This window comes from Opisthocomus hoazin, chromosome 7, assembly GCF_030867145.1.
Source record: "Opisthocomus hoazin isolate bOpiHoa1 chromosome 7, bOpiHoa1.hap1, whole genome shotgun sequence".
Lineage (NCBI taxonomy): Eukaryota > Metazoa > Chordata > Aves > Opisthocomiformes > Opisthocomidae > Opisthocomus > Opisthocomus hoazin.
Window position 1 is genome coordinate 46,671,639 of NC_134420.1, and position 24,028 is coordinate 46,695,666.

The following is a 24,028-nucleotide window of genomic DNA, read 5'->3' on the forward strand; positions in this document are numbered from 1 at the left end:
AAGCTCACTGTGAAAATGAAAGCATCCAGTGCCAGCCTCCCAGAAGAAGCAGCAAAATCCTTGTTAATCCCTTTTGCTAAATAGTCATATCAGCCTGCTTTCTACTCTAGGGCTAGCCAGCAGCTGTGTGTCTCGTTACATGTTCTCTTTATGGTGTGTGTGTGTTGTCTTCTGTGGTATCCAGACACTTCTCAGCAGTAGTCATGCATTTACCCGTTTTGTTTGTTTTGGCAGGCAGGCCCATCACTTTGCTGTCAGAAGTTGTCATAACATTCTTCCATCTTTGTGTTTTTATTGATTTTTTTTTTTTCTCTTTAGGGTGTCCTACCCCTCTACACATGAGGGGTGGAATTCCCAGGAAGCTTTGAGTTGGATGAGGGCAATGTCAGTAATTGCGCATGTCAAAGGTAGCTGATTTTAGGTTTAAGCATTTCTACTTTTCAGTAACATAGCTGAAAGCTTTTAGGTGGTTGCTAATTCAAAGCTGTGTGATCAGTCCTCTTGCAAAGTGTGCATCTATTTGGGTGGCTAGTCGCTTCAATCCCTGTAAAGTACTTCAGTGAAGCTAAAACTAAATTTTGTTGAGGAGGTAAAATTTTCAGATTTAACCACTACTTAATATTTGAAGTCTTATTCATGTACGAAAATCATACAGATGTACTGAATCTGAGCAATCGGCAGGAGGGTTGGACTAGATGACCCACAGAGGTCCCTTCCAACCCCTACTATTCTGTGATTCTGTGATTCTGTAATACATAATTTCTAAATGTGGGTTTTTGTTTCAGTTTTGCAGAGCTTTTGTTTACTCTCTTAAACATTTCTTTGTGGGTTGTCTTTGTCTTCTGTGTATGATTCGTTTTAAGCTTGTGCAAAGCTGATTAATTTCTTGATTTTTTTAAGTATTTTTATTCCACTTTTCAGTGCATTTCAGCAAATTTGCAAAGATGTGTGAAATACAAATTTATATATTTGCTGTTACTTAGATCTCTGTATTGGTGAGAAAGAAACAGGTTTGACAATAATATTTGAAGATTTATAATTAGTTGCCTCATTTTCACGCTTATTCTCAGACTGTGAATCTCTGATACTAATATTGCTTTCAGATAGTTGTAATCTTCAGTATCAAAGCTTCCTAAAAAAATGCATGTTCCTTCCATGGAGAAAGAGCAAATACTACTCATTCAGGTCATTTATTCAAAAAAGTATTTCTTGTCCTTGAAATATCTGCAGAGCGTTGTGCTTTCACCTGCCTAGTTGGCTGTTTTAGTTTGTTATAATCTCTAGTTTAAAGTAACTTTTGTTACAAATTAAAGAAGTTTTGATAGAATACCTTACACAACAAAACATTGAAGAACTGCCACTTAAGCAACTGATAGCTCAATTGAGAGTATGGTATTTATCAGGACAAACAGACAGTGTGTACTATAAGGAATACCTGCAATCCCATGATTACAGTATCTGAATAAAGAGATTAAAAAACTGTGGCATCTGTACAGTGATCCAAGATACTGTTTTCTCGAATAATGTGATGATATTTAAAAATGGACCAGAAGTATTCCTGTCCTTTTGTGCAGTAAATGCCAACTTAACGTTTAGGCAATAGTCTTGTTTGCATATGGATTTTAAGAAAATCCATTGAAGATTATTTGAAAACCAGCTCATTAGAATGACAGATTGTTTACCAAATTTTGTTTTCTTGTCAGCTAATATTGGTTAAGTTCAATTAAACAAGGTTACATTTTATAAAAATCATACCTCTGTCAGCAGCTGAGTGCCTTGCATATATCTGAGAATCAGATTCCTAATTTCTAGATCTAGTAGGAAGATCAGGCTGTAAATGTTTCTTTCTAGAATTTCTCCTTCTCATACACCCTCACTAGTTTGCATGGCTGAAAACTCAGGTGTATCAGTCAACACTACCTCCCTTCTACTATATTTTTTGAGTACCAACACTGCAGATTATTAATTGGGTGCGGGGGAAAGGCTTTAAGCAAAAGCCATTATCAGCTATCTGTCATGGTGTGTTGTGTCAGATGTTTGACAAGCTGTCTCTTGGCCACGGGCCATCTGGTTGTAATGGAACTGACTCCTCTTAGGAGCCAGCAAAACACTTGGCCACAGGAAGCAATAGCACGGTATCATTTGGTCAAGTCAGTAAAGCAACGGGTTTGAGTGTTGTGATCCCAGTTCTGACATGATCTTGTCTGTTGATTAAGCTTCTTAAACTTTCTGTGCTTATTTCTCATCCCATAAAACAAGAAGGTCCTGTTTACTAACTTTATTTAACTTTTGCAAAAAGTGATTAGTCAATGTTTATCAAGAGTTATAACATCACCAAACACAATGTATAGTTAAAGAAGAGTTATTGAGAAGAATCGCATAATAAAGAGAATATTTATGGGAACAAGATGAAGCAAAAATATAGACAAAAATGAGACAGCGCAGTGTACTGGACCTCACACAGGGCAAGAGGAGAATTGAGAATTAGAGTATGTGTACATTCTGCTGTGCAGAAGAAAGGAGCAAAAATGCTGCATTTAAAGGAGCGAGGGACTAAAGAAACTGGAGGGGAAAATTTGGTTTCCTCCTTTCAACAATGAAGGAGGAGAAAGAAGACAAGAAAGATCATGGTTTTCTGAAATTTGTGTTCCTTCCTTTTATTGGCAATATGTAGTCTTTTGTAGTCCTTTTGTAGTCTCCCTCATTAGAGATATTCAAAAATCACCTAGTCATGGTCCTGGGCAACTGGCTTTAGGTGGCCTGCGTGAGCAGGAGGACTGGGAAAGATAACCTCTAGAGGTCGCTTCCAACCTCAACCATTCTGTGATTCTGTGATTAATTTTCCATGCTAGAAAAAACGTGCATACAATCAAAAAATCTACAGGAATAAAATGTGGGTTTTGAGCCCCTGTGATGAAAAGGTGGCTGGCAACCGAGGTATCTGTTCGTATCTAACTGAAGCCAGAAAATCAGTGGTATATGAAGTTGTCTGCATTTACTAAGTACTGTGACTGCAGTAGCCCATTTCATAATATTGCAGCTCAGTGGGCTCATGAATTGCACAGTAGTCAGCACTGGAGTTTAGAATGACCAAAGCTACCTTGCAAAATAGTGTGTGAACAAGTATGTGAGAGTTGCATTGACTTGGAAAATGCTTGTGAAGACCGTAGGTAAAAGATCAGAATAGCATTTTGATATTCAGCTGCTCTGGCTTCTTTGGGACCTTTTTTACAGTACTACTTACTGCTCAACCACAGTAGAAATTATTTCAGGTAGTCAATAGGGTATTTCAGTCCTGGTTCTCTTGGAAATAGTATACTAGTACATGCTCTGCTTTTATGGCAGATTTATTCCAAGACATCTTTGGTGGTGTGTAATTTTATTCTTTAAATGTTTTTAAAGATGTTGAGGTTAGTTAGTCTGAATTATTTTCTGTGCAGAAGTTTCTACTCTGAAATCATTTCCTGAATCTGTATGAATCTTTATTCAGTGATTTAGAATTTAGCTAATAAAGGTTTACCTTTTTTTTGGTAATTGCTTTTAAAAGAGAATCTTGACTCTTGACTGATTGTTCCCTCTTATAAAATTTTAATTAGTATTTTCCATTTGCTGAATTATTTGGGAATATTGGTAATTTCCTTTGCTTTTGACTATAACACACTGACATGTGAACTATATGAACTCATTGTACTATGCTAGTTTCTAGTTTTTCTACAACTCTGCAGTGGGGCATGTGTGTAAGCAAGCATACTAACCTTGGGTGCTACTCATCAGATTACGTTCTTAGTTTATATATTACTTATCAGACTTACAGGCATGAAATTAAAAAAATTGATTGAATAATGTGATTTCCATGTAAAACAGAAGTCAGTTATTTATATGAGACAGGCAATTAGGAAAAAAATCACTTATAGGTTACTTGGATGCATTTTTGCTTAATTTCAGACCCAGTACAGTCTCATGAATAAATGTTTGACTCCAGGTTACTGGGTTTATGTTCTGATTAGAAACAACTACAATGAACGGATCAGAGGTGAGGGAGGATTGGTACCTTATATGCAATGGATACAGGCAACTGTGAAGGTGACCTGGTTATGTGGCTTCAGCAGCTTCTGCTGTTAAATTTCCCCCTGCAGATCAGGAGTCTGTCAGTGGTCCCCTGTTAGCAGAGCCATGGAACTCCAGTGGCACAGCCAGCGCAGGAACCCTGCTTGCATGACCTGTGAATCACATATAGCTCCAGAACATCACGTTTTCCTTTCTCTTCTCCTTGCACGTTTTTTATAAGGAGCATCATTGAATAGGGAAGTCTGTGTGTGCTGAGCTCTTTGAGACGTAGATCAAGCTTGTATTGATCTTTGAAATGTCATCACTGGAAGGAAGTGTAAGAATATATAGAGAATGGTGTTGGGTGGATGAGTATCATAGGGCTATCCAGTGCTGTTGAATAGCTGCACGTCAGGACTGTTAACACAAAGAGTGGAAACAGTTAAACTTTATTGTCTGAGTTTTCTGAACATCTTTCTCTGCGCTTACAGTTCCTTTAACTGTTCAAACAAAAATAAATGAAAGCTTGTTTTGCTGCATTTTGGAGTGTTCAGAAATAGAAAGAGAAAGCAATGGTCAGAGGAAACCAAGTCATTCATACAGCATATTATCTGCCTTAATGCTGGAGGTTCCAGCTGGCTCATAGTGGCCAGGAGGACAAAAATGTTTCATTTGTATTTTGATGCATTTCTCTTTCTGGCTTCTGATGGAGCAAGACACCATTGCACCATGGCAAAAAAAAAAGGTGTTTACATTTAAGTGTTTTGCTTACTAATAGGATATTAATTTTTAAAGATGCATATGTTTCTGAGACCTAAGCTCTACAAAGGCACTTCTCTTTCTTGAAATCCTGGTAGTTCTAAGCTGCTGGGCATTGTGTAAATAATCATTTAAACACATTTGTTGACAGTTTGCCAGAACTTTGAATAAAAGTCTTTTCTTTCAGAGGTTAGAAAGCCTTAATTCAAAATTATAATTTAATGGAAAAATCCTTCTAGTGATTATTATGTAGAAATTCAGTTATTTCTTTATTTCTTTTAAAATTATTATTTTAGAAGAAAAAGGATAAAATCTATTTATATAAATATAAATGCTTCCAAACATCTGCAGTTCAAAGTACATAATTCACAGTGACACCAAAGGTTGGTTTGTGTTTTGACTGGATGACTTTGGTATTATTTTTGTCTGCAAAGGAAAGAGTTGTGCAGCATCCAAGTGGCGCAAGATGTTTGCCTCTCCAGAAATCAGGATGAATTTGGGACAAGGGGCAGACTGTTAAAAAAAAATATATTGAGGGGAGGGGGAGAGAAGGGCTGTCAAACTGAGAACACTTGCATTCCATTTGGCATCTTTGAGCTGGGAGCTACTCTGAAGTGCGGATCATTATAAATGAAATAAGAAAAGGTGAACAAAATAATAAACTAAGAGAAGAATCAGTTTAATTGTTTTTGTTTGCTTCACATAGTTGTTTATTGTATTCACCTTTCCATAGCTGATGACTTAAAAAATATAGCAGGTGAAAAAGTAGCCATATTTCTTCATCTTTTTAATGCTTGGTCTAGAATAATTATTTGTACTGCAGTTATTTGTTGCAGTGTATATGTGTTAACTGATTTCAAAATGTATCTGCAGTTTATTACTTCCGAAAGTATTATGCTGTGTAGTAGTAGGATCTTGGTGTCTCATAAGCTCATCTTTTAATGGTGTTTGTGCACTTTCTATCACGACAAGGTGTGTCATTTACTTTGCTGATGAGCATTTTGTTTAAAATACAGAAAGGAAAAAAATCTGTGTTGGAAAATATTTCATCTACCATTCAGATGGACTCCTAGTTCCCAAAATTTGGAGGACAGAAACCATTTTCCCAAGTTATTCAGTAGGAACTAGGTTATTTTTATTTCTTACTACTTCAGTAATTAGAGATCCCAGTTCAGCAAGATCTTCATGCATAAAAGTCCATGGAATGTGCTCACTGTTTAAAGTGGAGGCCCACATATGCAATCAAGTAATTATGCACTGGATGACCCATGGTAAGTGATTATGCACTCACTTTTGAGTTTTGTCTGACTTGACTAAAAATATGTTACCTTAACTTTAATAACAGAATGAAGCTCTTTGTGGGTGGCTGTGGTTATGTACAAGATCTATTATTAAACTACAGAGACACCATAAGACTGACTGGGTCAGATCAGATCGGACCGAAGATCCCCCTGCCCCACCACCCTGACTCCCCTCAGCTGATAGTCCAGGCTTCAGGAAGAGTGCAAGAACAGGGCAAGCAAGTTGCAGTACCTCCATCTACATACCCTCCGTTTTTTTCAGCAGTCTCATCAGTGGAGTCTTGTGTGTTTATGCCAGTGCTGATTCAGAAGATGGTAAGCATGGCAGGTTTTGATAAGGACGCTAGATGAGCAAATATATTTTCATAAAATACTATCTTTTGTATGTACTAATTGGATGAGACAATCCAATGTAGTTCAGAATTCAGGAAAGAACTTTGTGCAGAGTTTGGCCTCATCTTAGTCCTAGTACATTTGTTTCATTAGACTTTGACCCTCATATCTGTATTAACAGAGACAAATCAATTCCTTTTTTTTCCTAGCATATAAATGGCATAATGTGTTGACTCCTTTTTTTCCTAGCATATTGCTGTAAGTTCAGGAGGCGTTAGTTTGGATTCCTTTTGATGAAAGATGATGGAAAACATAGTATGCTACATAGTAATATTAAAAGCAGATATAGATGTAACAGGATTAAATAGCTGCCAAGACTGCACTTGTAGTAAGGAAGTGTTGCTGTTTTCTGTTATATTCAGCTTTAGCTGCTGTTTTCTCAGTCAGGGAGTGTCACAGTACCCTTCCTCTGGTCAACTCTGCGCTGAAACACAAGAGGAGCAATGCACCTGACATTACTTTCTAGTTCAGTGAGAGGAGAGCCAGGCACCCCAGTGCAGCAAAACTTGTATGTCTGTTTGAAAGCACATGAACAGTCTGATCGACCTGGAGAGCACAGAGTTAAACATGCTTCTGCGTGAGGCCTCTGGGGGTAGGTGGTGTCTTCATAGAAACAAACTGCGCAGGGACCGATGGGCTGGGCGCAGGGGCTTGCTCTGCGCAGTGCCAATGCTTTGCTGTATTCCGTCTTTGTCCCTACTAATGGTATTTCTCCAGTGGCTTGCAGATTTTTCTTTACTCTAGTGTAATGTCTGTACCTTTTACTTTCAGAACACCTCACTGAAGAATCGTGTTAAATAACAATCAAAAAATAACTCATCAATCTGTGTAGACATGGCAAGCACCATAACACCGTGTTAACATGTTAGAGGTACAAGTTGAAGAAAATGCTGAAAAGCTGACAGCATGTTAAAGATGATTTGTTTATACAAGTGCTAAAGTTATGTTTGATATGTTAATGCAACCTCATTTTCTAGTAAAGGCTAAGCACTATTAAGTTGTTATCTGCATTGATTTTTCTAGCTTCTGAAATACTCAATTCATTCTAAACCGTCTTTACTGCTTTTGTGTTCCTGGATCTAGGACCATCTTTTAACAGTCTCCTTCTGGGCGAGCCTCGAGGACTTGACTCGGTGATATTCTCCTGGTCCACTTCTTGACCTCTTCATCAGTGTCCCCTTCAGCAGGAGCTTTTTTTTGCAGTTGGTCTGGATTTCCCCTGTGGCGTTCTCAGCCCTCCCACCCCTTACAATCACTAAAAGGGGTCAGCACCCGCTGCTGGTTGAACCGGTGTCTCTCACAAACATCCTCCTTCTGCTGAACTGTGTTACCTGCTGCACATTAAAAAAGGCTCACCAGTAGCCTGATGGTTTAAACTAGAGGATGGGAGGGGAGAACAGGCGTACTTGCTGTCTATCCTTTCCTTCCTGTCTGAATCTCTTCTTATCCTTTTGGTATGTTACCTGCTTTGCTTTTTATTTTGTGTCTTATCTGCTTGTGATATATCTTCTGCTGGGTACAAAGGTATTTGTTTGGGAAGTCTGAGTGCTCTTCTGCTGGGTACAAGGGTATTTGTTTGGGAAGTCTGAGTGCATTTATAAGAGCACTACCGGGCTGCACTGTGGAAATACGGTTAAAGAGAAGATTGAGTGCCTGTTGCTGGGAATGGATGATTTTGTAGTGAAAACTGTACAGTTGGGCACTGATAGTTGCTCAAGGAGTGCTTGGACTAGGCTTAAAGAGGATCACTGTCTGATCACCTGAATGAGGCTAGCTAAGGTAGGAGACTTTTTGAGGGAAGTAGATTCAGAGAGGAGAACAAACATGAGGGCTTGAAAGAAGAGAGGAGACCGTTTTCTGATTGGGGCTTTTTTTTTCGTTTTGGGGTTTTTTAGCATCCTCAGTATTGACTCTCTAGCTGCAGAACTCTGAATGGACACAGTTAGACCACGCAATGAAGCTAATTCTTGGTGGATTGTTTATGTGAAACCTTTATAAAAATTAGCTTTATGTAAAACCTTTATATAAAAATTCCCTTTATAAAAAACCTTTATATAAAATTACATGTTACCGTTTGTGAGGCTTTCATATCCTTTACTTAGCAAAGTAGCATTCTGATCAAAGCATATTCTCTTTGACATCCATCTATGCTGCTCTCATATTCCTTGATGTACTCAAAGTATCTGAGGTAAAGAAGCAGTTTTCTCAATTAACAGCCCATCTTTCATAAAGTGTTAAATTCACAGGAACTTCCGTTTAAGTACATAATTACACCTCAGAACAGATGTTTAGGCAACCTGTGTTGCACATAATATTTTGTCTCTGACTTTAAGAGGATCCAGTTTGAATGGTTCCCAAGTATGATTTTTTACAACTTTGGGATAACAAGGTTTAGAAATTATTATTTATAACATTAAAAATGAAACGCTTCCTTTAGCTTTCAGCTTTCTTAAAGGTATACATCCAACATTTCCTTTTTGCCAGTACTGAATTGGATGATGTCTTCTCTTCACTATGCTCCAAAAAGTATTTTTATATATGTTTTTAGAAGGAAATCCAGTTTCTTACTTGCAGCTGTTGGCATTTTAGAGCCCTGGAGTGAACCAATAAAAACACATGTTCTTTAAAAGAACATATATTTTTACTGGATCTTGCTAACAACCAATGACACAGAATTCAAAAAATGTTGGCTCAAATGAACAGAAGGGCTGCATTGTTTTACATTCTATTTTTAAAACTTTTCTTTACAGCATCATTACACAGAAATTTTTTATGCTTTTGTTCTTGTGAAAAAGGGTGCTTGCTTTTAGAATGCTATTTTAATGTTTTAAAAGTATTTCAGGTACGAAAGTGTTGTCGAGTATAAAATTTTAGTAAGACATACACAGTGTTGCCATTTAAGAGTATTATTAGAATACTTTCACAAACAGGATAATTAAAGGTTTTACTTCCTAGACAGCTAGGAATAAATACATTTTGACTGATAATTCAAAAGATCTTCTGTTAATACATTGTTTCGAACATATTAAGACACTTACATGCAAAGGTCAAATTAGATCACCATTTCTTTCAATAATACCCTCGAAGTGGATTCAAGCAGTATGCAGATTGAATATGGCCATTATTTTTCAGATATCAGCATTCTTAATGAAAATTAAAGATTAATTAGAAAATGCTACCAAGATTGGTGTAAATATAATCATGTTAAGGTTGACTTCATAGGGAGGTCCATCCGGTTTATGTTACTTGTGTTGCATCTTTACCATGCATGCTCTAAATGCTGCATGGTACTAGAGTCCCACTGGTGCTGTTTATTTCACTGTCCTGTCTTCCCAGGAGTCAAGTGGAGAGCAGAATAAGATTGCACCCATGCCCTTAGTTGTGCAACCTGCCCTGTACATCACATCTTTTTCCATGTGGTCCTGTAGCTAGGTTTCGCTCTTCTCATATTTTCACTTCTCTTTTGGCATCAAGACAATAGCATGAGTATACATTTGTGATTTAAAGGCAGATTGAGATTTCAGCCTTTTTAATAGTGTTTACTATAAGAAACCTGTGCTGTTGTCAAATTGGGAATTCCAAAGCACTCTTTTGAAGAGTGCTGGCAAAGCAGAAAAGTGAGAGGTCTGTTTATATTACATGGTGTAAACTGTTAAGATAATACCTGAAGTAGTAGATGGATTTTATTTTTTTAAATAGTGTTTAGATTATGTATGCTAAAGAAAAAAAGCTGCTAGAGAAAAAGGCTGCATAATTTGGGTTTAGTTCTTCAATAGTTTTATTAGCACCTTCATGTCTGCAGACACGTAATTTTCATGCTGGACATGGAAAAATAATTACAGCTGTGATTCTGTGACTTGGGATTTTTGTGTGTATGTGAGATAAACATAGACATTAAATGTCTCAAGTCCGTAAAAATATTTGCAAGCAAATGTATCTTAACATTTTTTCTGTATTTCCCTGTTATATGGGAAAGTGTCCTTTTCTCTTTTTCTTGCAATAAAAATGAAACTGTGCGTTAAGGAACTTTGAAACAGATGCGGAGAGAATGCACTAGGCCAGAGAGAGTTGCTGCCTTTAAAATAAGTAATCCTATTAGAAACGAGCCCAGATTTCTAACATAAGTAATCAAATACAACAACAGATATGTGAATCCAATTTTTGTAATAGTATTGTTGGACACCTACAGTTATTTAAAACTAAAACAAATTATTCAGTCCTATATTTGAATTATGTATTATGCTGGATGCCTGAGGTGCAGTACATTGTTAAGGACTTATTTTGTTTTTCAGAAGTGTGTGTACTGGTATGCCATTAAAATCCCTGTCTCCAGATCCTTTAGTATTCCTTCTTTTACTTAGACCTCAGTTATAATTTTTTCAGTTCTACAGCTCTCTGTTTCATAGTTTTTCTTTTTATAAAGTTGGCATGAGTCATGCTTCATTGTCCCACACACTGAATTGCTCAGGAACAGGTTGTATACACTTGATGGGAAGCTCAGTACTGTTTCTTCCACAGTCGCTAATATAGCGCAAGAGACTGATGTTTCCAGGGGTTTCATTTGAGACAGCAATGCTTACATGGGCATTATGTCATGATTCTCATTCCTTTCTTACTAGTGTTTTCAGAAAATACTTACTAAAATACTTTTTATCAATTAATTGTCTTTTGTTCCAACAGAGTCTATCAGCTGTGGTTTTTAGTGGTGATATCTGAATTACTTGCTTGTAGTATGCTGTTTTAAAATGTTCCTGTTAATATTGTGTTTTTCCCTGGTTCTAACAGTTGTTCCCCTATATCTTCCTGGTACTTCGTCTGTTTTGTTTTGCTTTTTTTTTGTAAAACAGGGTTTTTTTCATAAGATAATGAACTGTCTGCCGACAGCTAATTACTCTTTCAAACCAAGGTAACTGGGCGAGATCTCTTACCATTACTGTAAAAAAAACAGTGAAATATAATTTAGCTTACAATTTGCAGATCTTTAATCTTTAAAATAGATGTGCAGCTGACAGCAGTAAGTATATGTGTGTATGCACACAATAGCAAATGTTAAATTTTTCATTCTTTGTCATTAAGTTGAATATTTAAACAAAACATTCTTAAAGCTTTTCTTTCAAGATGTGGTGTGTGTTTGGGATTTAGAGTAATCTCGTAGTGTGAAAAATACAAGTATAAAAATTGCATGTATATTTTCTAATAAAAGGCTGGATCCTGGATCTGGGAGGAGGGTCTTTAATTTGCTTGCTTTTCTGAAAGCATGTATTGCTTCCTTTATATTCACTTAATGTATAAAAGCCAAAATCCGTCATTATATTGGCATAACTAGGAGCAGAATTTCAACCCAACGTCTTTGTAATTTCTAAGACTTTTTAAAACATTCTGCAAAATGTCTTTATCTAATACTAAACTTGGCTTTTTTGGCATACAGTTGGACCAGGAAGACAGTGAAAAATGATGCACATTTAAAAAACATGGCTCTAGTACAGATCTGGGATTGTAACTTGCTTTTGTCTGATGCTTTCTCTACTGCAGAAATCAAGATGGGGTTATTTACGTTAATTCATTTGGCTTGTTGATAAAAATATGCCCACACTCCTCTACTTAATGGGATTCTTTCCTCGTTGCAGTGCAAACGGCTGGAGCAGGAGCTTCATCATCTGAAAGAGCAGAACCAGACTTCAGCAAACAACACGAGACATCTGACTGCTGAAAACAATCAAGAACGTGCTCTGAAGGTAAATCTCCATTTCTTCTTGCAGGCAAATTAAGGTTGTAAGCCCCTGGTGCCAGCTTTCTGGGCTGCATATATCAGTTGTGTACATTTCGGCAGAAGTGAGCTATGGTGTTTGCCAACAACCCCTTCTTTAAACACAGATACAGCACCCTTCTGTTATGGTTTTATTTTATTTTATGTATGAAAACAGCAAGAAAAAAAATAACATATCCTCCAATTTATTAGGCTGGTAATTAATGCTTAATTCTTGGAGTCTGTCCTTGCAATATTACATTTTATAATGTGAAGAAAACAGCAACTATTTGCATCACGGTACCTTTGCAAAACTAATATTTTAAAGCATGGCTGTTTGATCTGCTCCCAGCAGTGTGTGCTATATTAATAACATTGTTGACCTATACTACTAGTGACCACATAGTTGATACTACTGTTTGCAAAAGGGTAGCTAGTTGGAATTGGGAGGAGGAATAATAAGTCTTGTCAATAAGAATAAAAATGAGCAGATAGGCGGGAGAGGGTCGGAGAAAGGACAGCGTAAAGTGACAGGTTATTGCTGCCTTGAGAAAGGGAAATTGTAACGTCAGTGGAACTGATAGCTACATAACCAGCAATCCCACCGCTAGCCAGAATAAGAGACTATGCCAGGTAAGATGTTCAAGCATCATGCGCACCTACTCAACCACTGTATTCTCAATAATCTCTTTTATGGGTAGTGGAGAGAAGATATAAATACAGAAGTTGCTCTGTTGATACTGTATTGTCGTTTTAAGAAAGTGTTTGATTTAGGGAGTAATATTCAGTGTCTCATTTATAAGCAGATTTTCCGCTGCCTCTTTTTTTTTTTTTTTTTTGTATTCGGGAAACATCATTATTCATGCAACAACTTGACCGATGCAAAGTACAGGAATTAAGGTAAATCCTTGTGTAGTTTGACATTTCTCAGTAAAAAAAAAAATAAAATGATAATAAATAAATGGAGAGAGGCTTCATTACAAAATCAGGTGTACAATACTGAAAGCAGTCCATTCTCAGATGGCTAGAAATAGAGATCATAAACATTCAGGGCTGTTTCTGACCACAATAATAGTATTGTTTGGAGTTCGGTATCACTATAAGTTAATGCTTGCCGAGCATGCTGTTTATTGAACGTAGTATTAGTTTTCGTTAATTGCATGCTGACTTATTTTTCCTGTGTCATTGAAGATACTATGCACAGTCTTTCTGTTAGAAAACAGCAATGTTTTACTGAAACTACACTTTTTACATTTAATATTGCCTGACATAATGCTTACAGAATAATTATTTTTTCAGAGCAAGAAGTGACTTAATAGTTCAGAGTGTTACTGGGATTTCTTTCTAAGCCTGATATTGCTCTCCCACCACCTAATCTTTAAAGAATTTAATTTCTGGCTGTCACAGGCATTTTTTGATTTTTCCGAGTTAGAGGTTAATTGATCGTAGTCTTTTAGAGATGAGAGCCTGGGGAGGACAAAAGCAATGCTTTTCAATTTTTGGGAAAGTTGAACTTTTTTTAACACTGTACCTCTGTAGTTCTTGTCTCAATTCATATTACTGTTGCCTACAGTGAGGACAGGTCCATCACAGTAGTTATTAAAGGGCTGATGGGTGCAGTTGGATTCCTGACCTTGAAAATTTTAAAATGCCCATATGAAATACTGAAAATAGTAGTTAGCTTTGATACACAGCATATGAACACTCATCCTGACCTAAGCACCAGTGTGAGTGAGAAGCTTTCACCCCTTTTTAGTGTAGCTACGGCCTAGAAAATATGGACTGGCTGGCAGGGATGAAAGTCATGTCAGCAGCTCCTTTGGGAACGGGTTTGACCGGTGCTCTGAGCCTGGCTGTAGCTGGCCAGAGAGATGTCCAGCCGGCGCCTCCTGACAGGTCACGCACCGTGGGGTCTGGGCATACACCTCCCCTGCAAAACCCTGTTGTTCTTCGCTGCCGCCTCCTGCCCCTTGTATGCACTCTGTAGCTGTCGTGCTACACACAGAGTGTGGGTACAGACCCAGAAATCCCCTCCTGTCTCGTCTCTGCTGCGGATCACCCTCTGGTCATCTCGCTGTTTTCATAGAAAACTGACAGTATGGTCTAATAGGTAAGATAGGCTGCAAGCTTTCAGCTGTATTTTTAGTTATATTAGCTCACAGGGCTGCTGCCACGCTGCTTTGATAGGCAGTAGCAGCCCATAGAATCCCAAGCGAGGCAAAGCAGCAGAGAGACAGATTGTAACTGTGGGAGAGGTGTGGTAGCAGTGAATTGGCTAGACCCAGGATCTGGGAATTGCAAAGATGATGTCAGCCCTCTTGCATACTTTCGTTTTCACATACTTTTAGATCCCATGTCACACCTGAGGATCATGTGGCTGATAAAACATATGACACAGAAGGCATATTCTCTAGACCTGTACTGTGCCATTTCATCTTCTTGTGCAATATAACATCTGCACATCTTTGGTAAGATAGCTCTTCTTAACTAATCTCTATCGTATATACTAGCAGTGTGTGATTTAAAATGTCCATATTTAATGCATTTATTGCATAGAACATTCCTTATAGGGATGTGGGCCATTCAGTCCCACAATGCCAAACTGGTGCTCCTAATTTTTATGATATTCTTATTGGTCGTAGGAGATGGTATTAATTGAACAAAATGGACAATTTCAAATCTTTCCTCCAGGCAATGGCCAGAACTGCACAGAGGTCATTCAAAGAAGTATGTGGCCCCCTATTTCCATAGTTAAAGTAAAATAATCCTCTTCTTTGGAAACCATTTTAAAAAATCTCTTATAATATTTCCAATTTAATTATAGCTAAATCTTTTAGGGATAATTGCTTCCTAAGGGCCTATACATTTGCGGTCTTTGTACATTTTCATAAAATAAGACCTGCAGAGTGCTTTGCAGTTCTAATGTGTCAGGGTCTATAAGTAAGATTATTCATTTGTGCTCGGCCTTCATAATTAACATTTGGTCTCTACTGATTCTGATAAATCTATTCCCACAACACACTGAAATAGCTGATTCAATTAAACATAGAAAAGGTGAAGAATTGTTATTTTTTCATTAGTATTCAGATATTGTTGTGGATCATTTTATCATTGTTGGCTTTGAAATGCAGAGTTTCAAGCAATACATTTTCTGAAAGAAAAATAAAGATTTTGCCAGTGTGCATCTCCTCTCTACTCAGTTGAGGAAGAATAGGAAATAAGTCTTATGAAACAAGTAACTTAATGTGAAAATTCACGAAATGAAACATAGAGAGAGGTGACTTTTTTTCACAAGCCTGATTTATTTTGTAGTTTTTAATTAGGTGGTACATTCTTCTTAAAGCAGCTATTAATCTGCTTTAAAGACCAAAGAGACGTACTAATTTTATTTCCAAGCTCAAAACGTAGGAGAGGCTCTTTCGTGATGATATACAAGTCGGGTGCCCTTTAGTGACTAAATGAGTTTACTCCAGCCAAGTATGATGTCATTAGAACTTGTAAAGGTTATTAATCTCCTTCAAGATTTTAAGATGTTAATCTTTGGTTATGATTGACTTGTTTTTATGGTTTTCTGACTGATCAGTCTTTCTAGGTCTCATTTTTTGTCCTACATGCTTCCATGGTTTTATCAAGAATATCATAAATTCAGAGTGAGAGGCAAGAAAGTGGCCTGAAGAAGCTCCCAGAAATTCGTCTACAGTAGTGTCATAAAGCAGTTGTAGCTGATGGCATCTGCTTTCTGCTGACACATAAGAATTGTGTCAAGGGCAGGAAATCCACAATACATATCAGTTTGGTAGTTGTTCCAGTGATGATGCCTGTGAAAAAGCCACTCTAGAAGGTTTAAGTACTCCCTGATGCCTGTCCTAAGTTGTATTAGGCTCTGTTTTGATTCCCAGAGTTTCCCAGATTCTTAGAGTAGAAATCATTTTTCCCTATCTGCTTGACAGTGCCAACCATAAAACCAAATCAAGATGACTAGTTAACGTATCATCCATGAAGAGCACAATGTCAGGAGAATCTGATGTCATAAGCACTTAAAAAAAATTAAGAAAAGCTTTAACATGAAGTTTAAAATCTTTGGAGTATGCATGCTATTTAGGCATATAATACTGACTGTGAATAAAGTGCTTCTTTCAGAAGATAGTAACTGTAGCCCTTATCCGCAAAAACTAAGTCATTCTAACAATGTTTTCTTGTTTAGGGCTTCAGAGCTGAAGTTTCAGAACTTCATTTTAATGAGTTTAGAGCTGGTTTATGGGTACAAAGCCTCTAATTTGTTTCTGAGAGAGCCACATGCTTTTGAAATGCTCTATAATCCAAGCAAACTTGCCTGAACCACTGGTGGGAAACAGAGATTCCAATCTCATCATTTCTGTTCAAATTCGAGTTCAGCATACAATTTTTACATTTTATTATTGATATCCATTGCATCGTAGAAAACTCGTAGAGAAAAACCTTTCAGTGCTTCCATAATCATTTTACATGAGGCAACAAAGATCATGTTGATTTATTAGAAATCTAGAACTCAAGTTTTGAACATGGCAGAGCCCGGACACATCCAGAACACCACTCTGCCAACTTAAGCAATTTTGGCTGTTGCATTGTTGCCAAGTGCAGCGCTGTGTGATAGGGTGATAGGGTGATAGCAACTGGCTGCTGTTTACCAGTGTTTTATAGCTAACAGATAAATAGCTGTGTTATCCGCTGGTGAAGTGGGTGTTACACCTTCCTCCAGTTTCTACTCTACAACATAACTAAACATTATTCCACAGAGAGTTTGAAACTTGCTGTTGATCTACTTCTTGGCATGGTGTTATTGTTTGTGAATCATATGATAAAAGATGCTGTAAAATATTGTGCTTACATCAGAGTGGTTGGTTTTTTTGTGGGTTTTTTTTTTCTTCAATGAAGCAACTCACCAGTATTAATCGGTTGGACAGTTCACCGTTTTCTCTTGCGTTTTGCTGTAAATTCCTCTAGCCAACATGCACTGTTCCCTCTGTATCTAATAGACAATATCAACCTGTGATAACTCTCTGGAGTTAACCTTAGAGCAATCATGCTTTTCATTTTGAATGTCATGTGCTGCTACCTATAAAAGGGACTGCTATCACATTTGCAAATGAATGTATAGGTATGTTTGAAGACTGGGATGCCAGCTTCATATTGGTTGTAGAAGGTGAAGAAAGATAGACTGTAGATCTGCTGTTCAGTGTGAAGAGATACACACTGCCCTTCCATTTACTAGTAATCTGTATCTGTTTTTCTGAAACTACAGGAATGTTTCAGGAGCAATGGGAATAGTTAACAGGCTTCTTGGAGGTTATCTCCAGCAAATAATAAGTTGTTACAACTAGTCCTGAAAGGTTCTTCATGCTCTTCTTCCAATAACTTACAGGAGGATAAAATACTAGAGGATTTCTCAAAGTAAGCTGCAATCTCTAGCTTTGTGCAAGAGCTGTTTCAGTAGTTCAGTTTCTTCTCCTAAGAAAGGCACCACTTCTCTTCTTCTGCTTTCAGGAGACTTGTCCAGTTCAGGTTATAGAAAGCCACTGTGAGTCCATTTCACTCTTCAGTAGCTACCCTAAAGCAGTGTGTGCCTTCATTTAAATGCCTGGGGAATGAGAGAGACAAATTTGCTACCCTGTCAGTAAAACTTGTTATAAAGTACGTGAGATCACTATTAACTTTTAGAGTGGAAGTTTGCTGAAGTTTCAATTGTCGTTGCTTTTAAGTACATAGTGGAGGTGGAAATAAAAGATCTAGTAAAACTTGGAACATGTTCCTGACAATCTGGATGTGAATAAGAAGGCACAAACTTTTTTCTTCAGTTGCTGCTTCCTAGACAGTTATCAGAGTAGATACAGTTGCAATCTTAATTGCTGTTGAACAGAGCCTTTGCTTGTGCTGCACTCAAAAGCACTTAATCACAAAGTCTTAAAGGGTGTCACTAAGGTTAGACCAAAGACTGTTCAGCTCTTATCCATGCTAGAAACATGATTAGTCACTTTATGGCTGGTGTGATTAAGTAGTACTGTACACCTCAGAGGATATCAGTGTAAGCCAGTGCATCATGCCATAAATGAACACTAAAATGAGGCTGTGTACAGCTCCTGCAGAAATAATTCTGTCCATATTCCACTTCAATATTAATTTTCTGCATTCCTTTCTGTTTAAGTTGCAGTGTCTCCAAAAGCTATTGGTACAAACTTCTGACAACCTGCCTAGTTATCTGTATGTATGGAGAGGGAGAAAATAACTCCTATAATTCTACAGTGACCAACATTCCGCCTCAATTCCAGTGGATAAAATGTGAGCATTGGTCGAGTGGTCTTTAAGGCATTTATGTGATGTGTTCTTGGACCCAATTGTTCTTTTGAGCCAAATGTCATAACCTGGTCCTCTGGTCAGTTCAGGTCTGGAGATCCTCAGCCAGAGATTTCTCCTTCTGCTGTCATGTATTTAGGAGTGTAGCAGTTTGCGTACATGTATCACGTATAGGCAGGAAGTGACTAATTTAGCACATGTATTTGACCATGAGTCAAAACATAAGTTCAGAAATTTTGTCTACTAGTATAACTTTCAGTGGCCATTTTTTTTGTAGCCGTCTGGGCTGGTAGGCTTTATTTAGTTATGCAGAACTTGGGAGAACATCATGAGTGACAACTGCATTCTTACAGTCTCCTCCCATCTGGTAATTGATGTTTTAGCGCTGAGAGGCATTTGTATCCATTGACCAAAAATATCTTAATTTGTGTAGGGAGTTGAAAGTTAAAATAATGCCTTAAATGTGCCATAAGCAAATAATACAATATTTTTCCCTGGAGGAAAACATGGGAAATAAGTCATGAGAAGAGACACTTGTCTTTAGCTGAGAGTGAAATTGTCCAGAGTCCCTTTAGAACACAGGCTTCCAGAGTCTGATAAATCTTATTTACATGACACATTGTCTACCTGGGAGTTGTAGAGAGATGATGTTTGTTAACATTAGTACTTGCGTGATTTTCAGTGGTCAGCTTGTGATGTCATTGAGTGGCTGTGTGGAGGGGCAGCAGGGCCGTTTGCAGTGTTCTTGGTTCACTAAGGCATCAAGGCCAGATTTTTGAACTCATTCAAGCCTTGAGTTGTTTTCAAATTCAAGGAAACAAATAGACGTACCCAAGGTCTCATCCTTGCTTCCTCAGTTTCACTGGCTGTGCCACCTTCCTGCATCTGTAGGGCTGTCCTTTTGCCGACAGCTCTGTCTGGCGTGGCAGCCCTGTGTGTACAGTGTTCTCTGCACAGCAGCTACTCAGGATTTCTTGGATTCTGTTCAAATGAAAGGAGACCAAGCAGTGGTTTTTCTTTCTTGCTGTGACCTCCGGTCTTTCAGAATTGTTTCAAAGCAATGTGTGGATGAGTGTGAACATTTATTGACAGAACAACATTTGTCCTGAAAGTGATCCTGGAAAGAGCTGTCTAATTAATTATGCTTGTCTAGAGCACTGTGTGTCTTAAGTAATTTTAGCATGCTTCATGTTGCCTGTAAACAGCTGCACAAGAATGGCACTGAATGTGTCTTGATAGACTGGACAAACAGCATCTTTGCTAGAAGAGTTTGTTCACTTTGCCTGGGGAGCGTAAGTCTTCCTTCTCTTCTGTTAACAGATGCTGAACATCTCTAACCAAAACAGATGTATTTATTGAACTTTGATTCATTTCTAGGCGTTAAGGAATTCATTACTCATTCACAATTTCTGTTTGATGTCAGCTTTCATATGCTCCACTAAAAATTCCTTGGAAGTCTGTTGCTTCTTGTCTGACAGCCTTCAAATCTCTGTTGGCACCAGATTACTCTTGACAATCTTAAACATTAACGAACTGTTTGTATATACTATAAAAGTTCCTTTGTCATAGGGGGTGATGTGGTCATTCAGACCCTTTGGCTGAGTCTTATATTTTTTGGTTTCTATTTCTTAGAAATTGTCTCCCCGTGAGGTCAGTCGGTGTTACCACTTCCGCTTAGCAGAAGTATTATTTCTGATGAATGCCTCAGGTCCTTGGAAAGCAATATTTTTGTTTCAGGTTATTCTAAATCTGGGTTATCATTCTCTCAGTCATCTAGGCTGCTTCCACATCCTCACTTTTGGTATGCAAAGAATCATCTCTTTCATGGTAATAGTCTTCTGTGACCATGAACTTCCTGTTGACAAAGCCCTCTCATCCATGTTTTTCATTTAACTGTTCTGTAATTGTGCATATGCACATATTATATTAACTTAGCATTTTACAAATACTTTGCACTGTCACATGCCTGCTTTTCCTTCTAACGGGATAGATTCCACTTTGTATGGTTGATTCATTTGATAGCCGTCTGGGTGACTTCCCAGAAGTTCCTTCCTTCCTTGCTCCGTGACACTGCCACTTGGCCTTCCAGTTTCAAAGATACTTTGTTTCAATTGCAAACGTTCTCCAGCATTTTTAGGTTTTTGTCTAAACTCTGTTAAAGGACCTCAGAACTGCAATAGTTTATGCATCTGGGGCAGATCTCAGATGTATGTATTCTGGAAATACACATCCTGAAATAAACAAATGTTCTGAAGTTGTAAAAGATGGAACAAACTATGCAGGCATCCTGTGGCCAGTTAGAAAGCTGTCTGCTACCTGCTCTTCCATTCCTTATTTTTGTACAGGTAACATCCATGCCTTAAACCAATGATAAAAGAATGGTGTGTTCTAAATACACTGCAATTCATTAGTGTCTTATAAATTAGAATCACAGAATATGACATGTAAGCAAAACATAGTGTAGAATCCACAGTCGTGTTAGAAAAGCTACTTATGTGGAAAGGTGAGTTCTTATGAAAACAAAAACTCTGCTTAACTGTAATGATAAGATTCATTGCCATTCCCAATGGTATAGTTTATCACCTCAGTCATGGGTTCATTTGTCTTGTCTTCTGCCCAATAATACATCAGTAGTAGTACTGCTATGAACCTTTGTCTGAGGAGGTGTCATATTGCTGCACTTCCAACAACTATATAAAAATTATTTTCTTTTCCCACTAGTATGGAGCTTCATTTCAGGATTACATGGATCAGGAATGAAGGGCATACGTTAATCTTGTTGTAAAACAATCATGAAGCCTAACGTATCAGACTTACTGTAAGAAAGCTAGGACTCCTTCACTTGCCACTTTCTGATACTATAAAACATATTTCCAAACTTAGTTAAAAAATTGAAAATCTGAGCCTGTTTTGTACATAGAATAGTAACTGTTTTCTGCACTGTATAAAGAAGCCCTTAGCACTCGTTTTTATTAATAATATTGTCCCTAATCTTCACTGGCACAGTTTTCAAAGTATCTATCAGCATACTAACATAATAAAACAAAGGAAGTACCAAAAATATTTATCCAAGTTAAATTTTTCCTTTCTCAGAGGTACTGAGTATTAAATGATGGTGGAGACAAGATATCAGATTTAATGAATGAAGAGAAGTGACACTGTTATGTATTATTTTTTATTTCATCAATCTTGTTTCTTTCTCCATGTGAAATCTGTTATACATGCATGCAGAAAGAAAGTACAGTAAATCTTAATTTTCAGTCATTTTTTCAGTGTCTTACTGTACACCCTTCATTTTTTATGCTGCACAGGAAAATGATCCTCTTTTGTTTGAGCAGCAACTGTAAACAAAATCTTGAGCCTGAGTGCATGATGACATGTCAGTTATTTGTCCTACAATAAAATGAATAAAAGGTAGTAACCTAAGCTCTTGTGCAAAAGGCAAGCTACAGGGTCATTAAATAGCAAAGGTCTTGCTCTGACCCATCCATGACCTGCTTATCTGAAACGCCTCTCAGAACCGATAGAATCTACTTTAGAACTTGGGTAGAGGAAACCAGGGGCAGGGCAAAGAATCAATATAAATATGTCAGAATTTTAGGTATTTACTAAAATGGAATCTTTGGTCGTTATATGTTTCAGTTTATCCAAATTTCTGTTCAGAATTGGAGAACCATTTCCTAGCATTTTGTATGGAAGTGATGATATGAATTATGGGTCAGAGCAGAAGGCGGACAGATAGTAAAGGAAGACACTGAAACATTAGGTCTTAGTGTGGTTGTAAGGCTGCAGACCAGCCTTGATTTAGAAGGCTGAAGGTGCTACATGTTTGCTCTTATTTATCTTTCTACTGTAATCTGAAAGTCTCTCCTATTCTGTTCCCAGGTGAAAGGCTTCTTAAAATGAGATGGAGTCAAAAGAGCCCATATCCAGAAAGTGCGGCTTGGTGCTTAGCCATCATTTACTCAGAAGAGGCAGGGCTCATTTTGCTTGTCCTTTTTGATTCCCATCTATTTATTTGGTCTGGTGCAGAGGTGCGTTTTTGATGTTCAGGAACTTGTGCTCCTAGATCACTGAGAGGCTTTTGACAAGCCCTTTCTTTTCCCCATAAATAAGAGCAAAACTCGTGATTTGACTTCAGTGTGTGTGGCCACGCAAAAGTGAAAAGAAAAAGTGGACTCTGCTGTTCACATACTTAGGTTGCTAAAGGGATGAGATGTATTCATTGTGAGCAGTAAGTGTGTGTTTCTACCCTAGCAGTATGCAGGTCGTTGGGAGAGTGCTTGAAGAGCAGAAACAATGAATGGACTTGGATTTATTTTGATCTTTTCATTTTTTTCTACGAACCTGTGCTTTAGGAAGTGAAATATTCCTCACCTCTCTCTTCTGGAGGACCTCCACAGCTTTTCTCGTGAGATTGTAGACTGGCAGCTGGACTTTTTTCTAGGAGTAAGCTTCAGAATAGTAAGTTATATGTCAGGGGTCAAGTAGTAAATTTGATACTACAAATCAGTAATTCTGAGTTTCCAGACCTTAACCATAAAAAAACTGTGCAGGCACACTGGTGTACCAGGCACCTCAGAAAGTATTTTAATATTATCTTTACTGATTAACACAAGCACAGATAGAATTTTGGTATAAGAAATACTTAGCCTTGTTTTTAGTGTTTGAAAACTTGAAAGGTATAAAGTAACTTCACATCAGCAGAAGTGTATCAGTGCATTTGGATTTCAACTCAACATATATTAGCTTTATCTTCGTTTTTAAAAACATTGCATGCGTAGTTCTGTCATGTAGCTGAATCAAAATTGCTGATTACACTTGCACAAAAATTAATTATTCACTGAAAACACTTAAAGAAGTTCTGACTTCTCCTGTAAAATACCTTTGCAAATAAAACTTAAATTTCTTATGCCTCCAAAATTGTCAGCTGTGTTGTTACTTCCAAAGCTCAGCTTTCCTTAGTGGCAAGGTAAATATATCTTATAAAGTAAAAGCAATAAAAAGGGGAAATTCGAGAAGAGCTGTCTTTAAACTTTGGATAGGAAACTGAAGTAACAAATGCTATTGTGTAATAGTAAATAAGTGTGCAACACATTGCCTGAACATGGTATTAATGTGAATTGGTGATTGTGTTAAGCTGCTAAGCACCCAAATTTGCAGTTGAGATTTAAACTCGGAGACCCAAATGTCATTTTGTAGTTAGGTTCAATATATAAAGAAGTCTGCTGGGACTTCATTTTCTGAACTGTGTTGGTTGATATCGAATTTTCCGTCTCCAGAATTGGTTCTCCACATAAGAACAGATGTCATCTGTCACAGTTTTACTAGGTGTATTCAGATTCCATACAGTTTCATAAATTTGCCATTTCTTTGTGGATCATGATCAGGATGATTGTTTCAATGCTGTTTTGTTTATTAAAGAAATACCTGCTATGCTGGAGGCGTTATT

At 37.5% G+C, this 24,028-nt stretch overlaps 1 protein-coding gene across 4 annotated transcripts in view; it reads left to right on the forward strand.

Annotated features, from left to right (window-relative positions):
* Positions 1–24,028, forward strand: part of MIPOL1 (mirror-image polydactyly 1) — a 200,516-nt gene that overhangs the window by 78,455 nt on the left and 98,033 nt on the right. For all 4 annotated transcript variants that reach the window (XM_075425450.1, XM_075425449.1, XM_075425452.1 and 1 more), the window contains one exon: positions 12,128–12,235. In XM_075425450.1, coding sequence (XP_075281565.1) covers positions 12,128–12,235 — 108 coding nt within the window. The remainder of the gene's footprint in view (positions 1–12,127; positions 12,236–24,028) is intronic.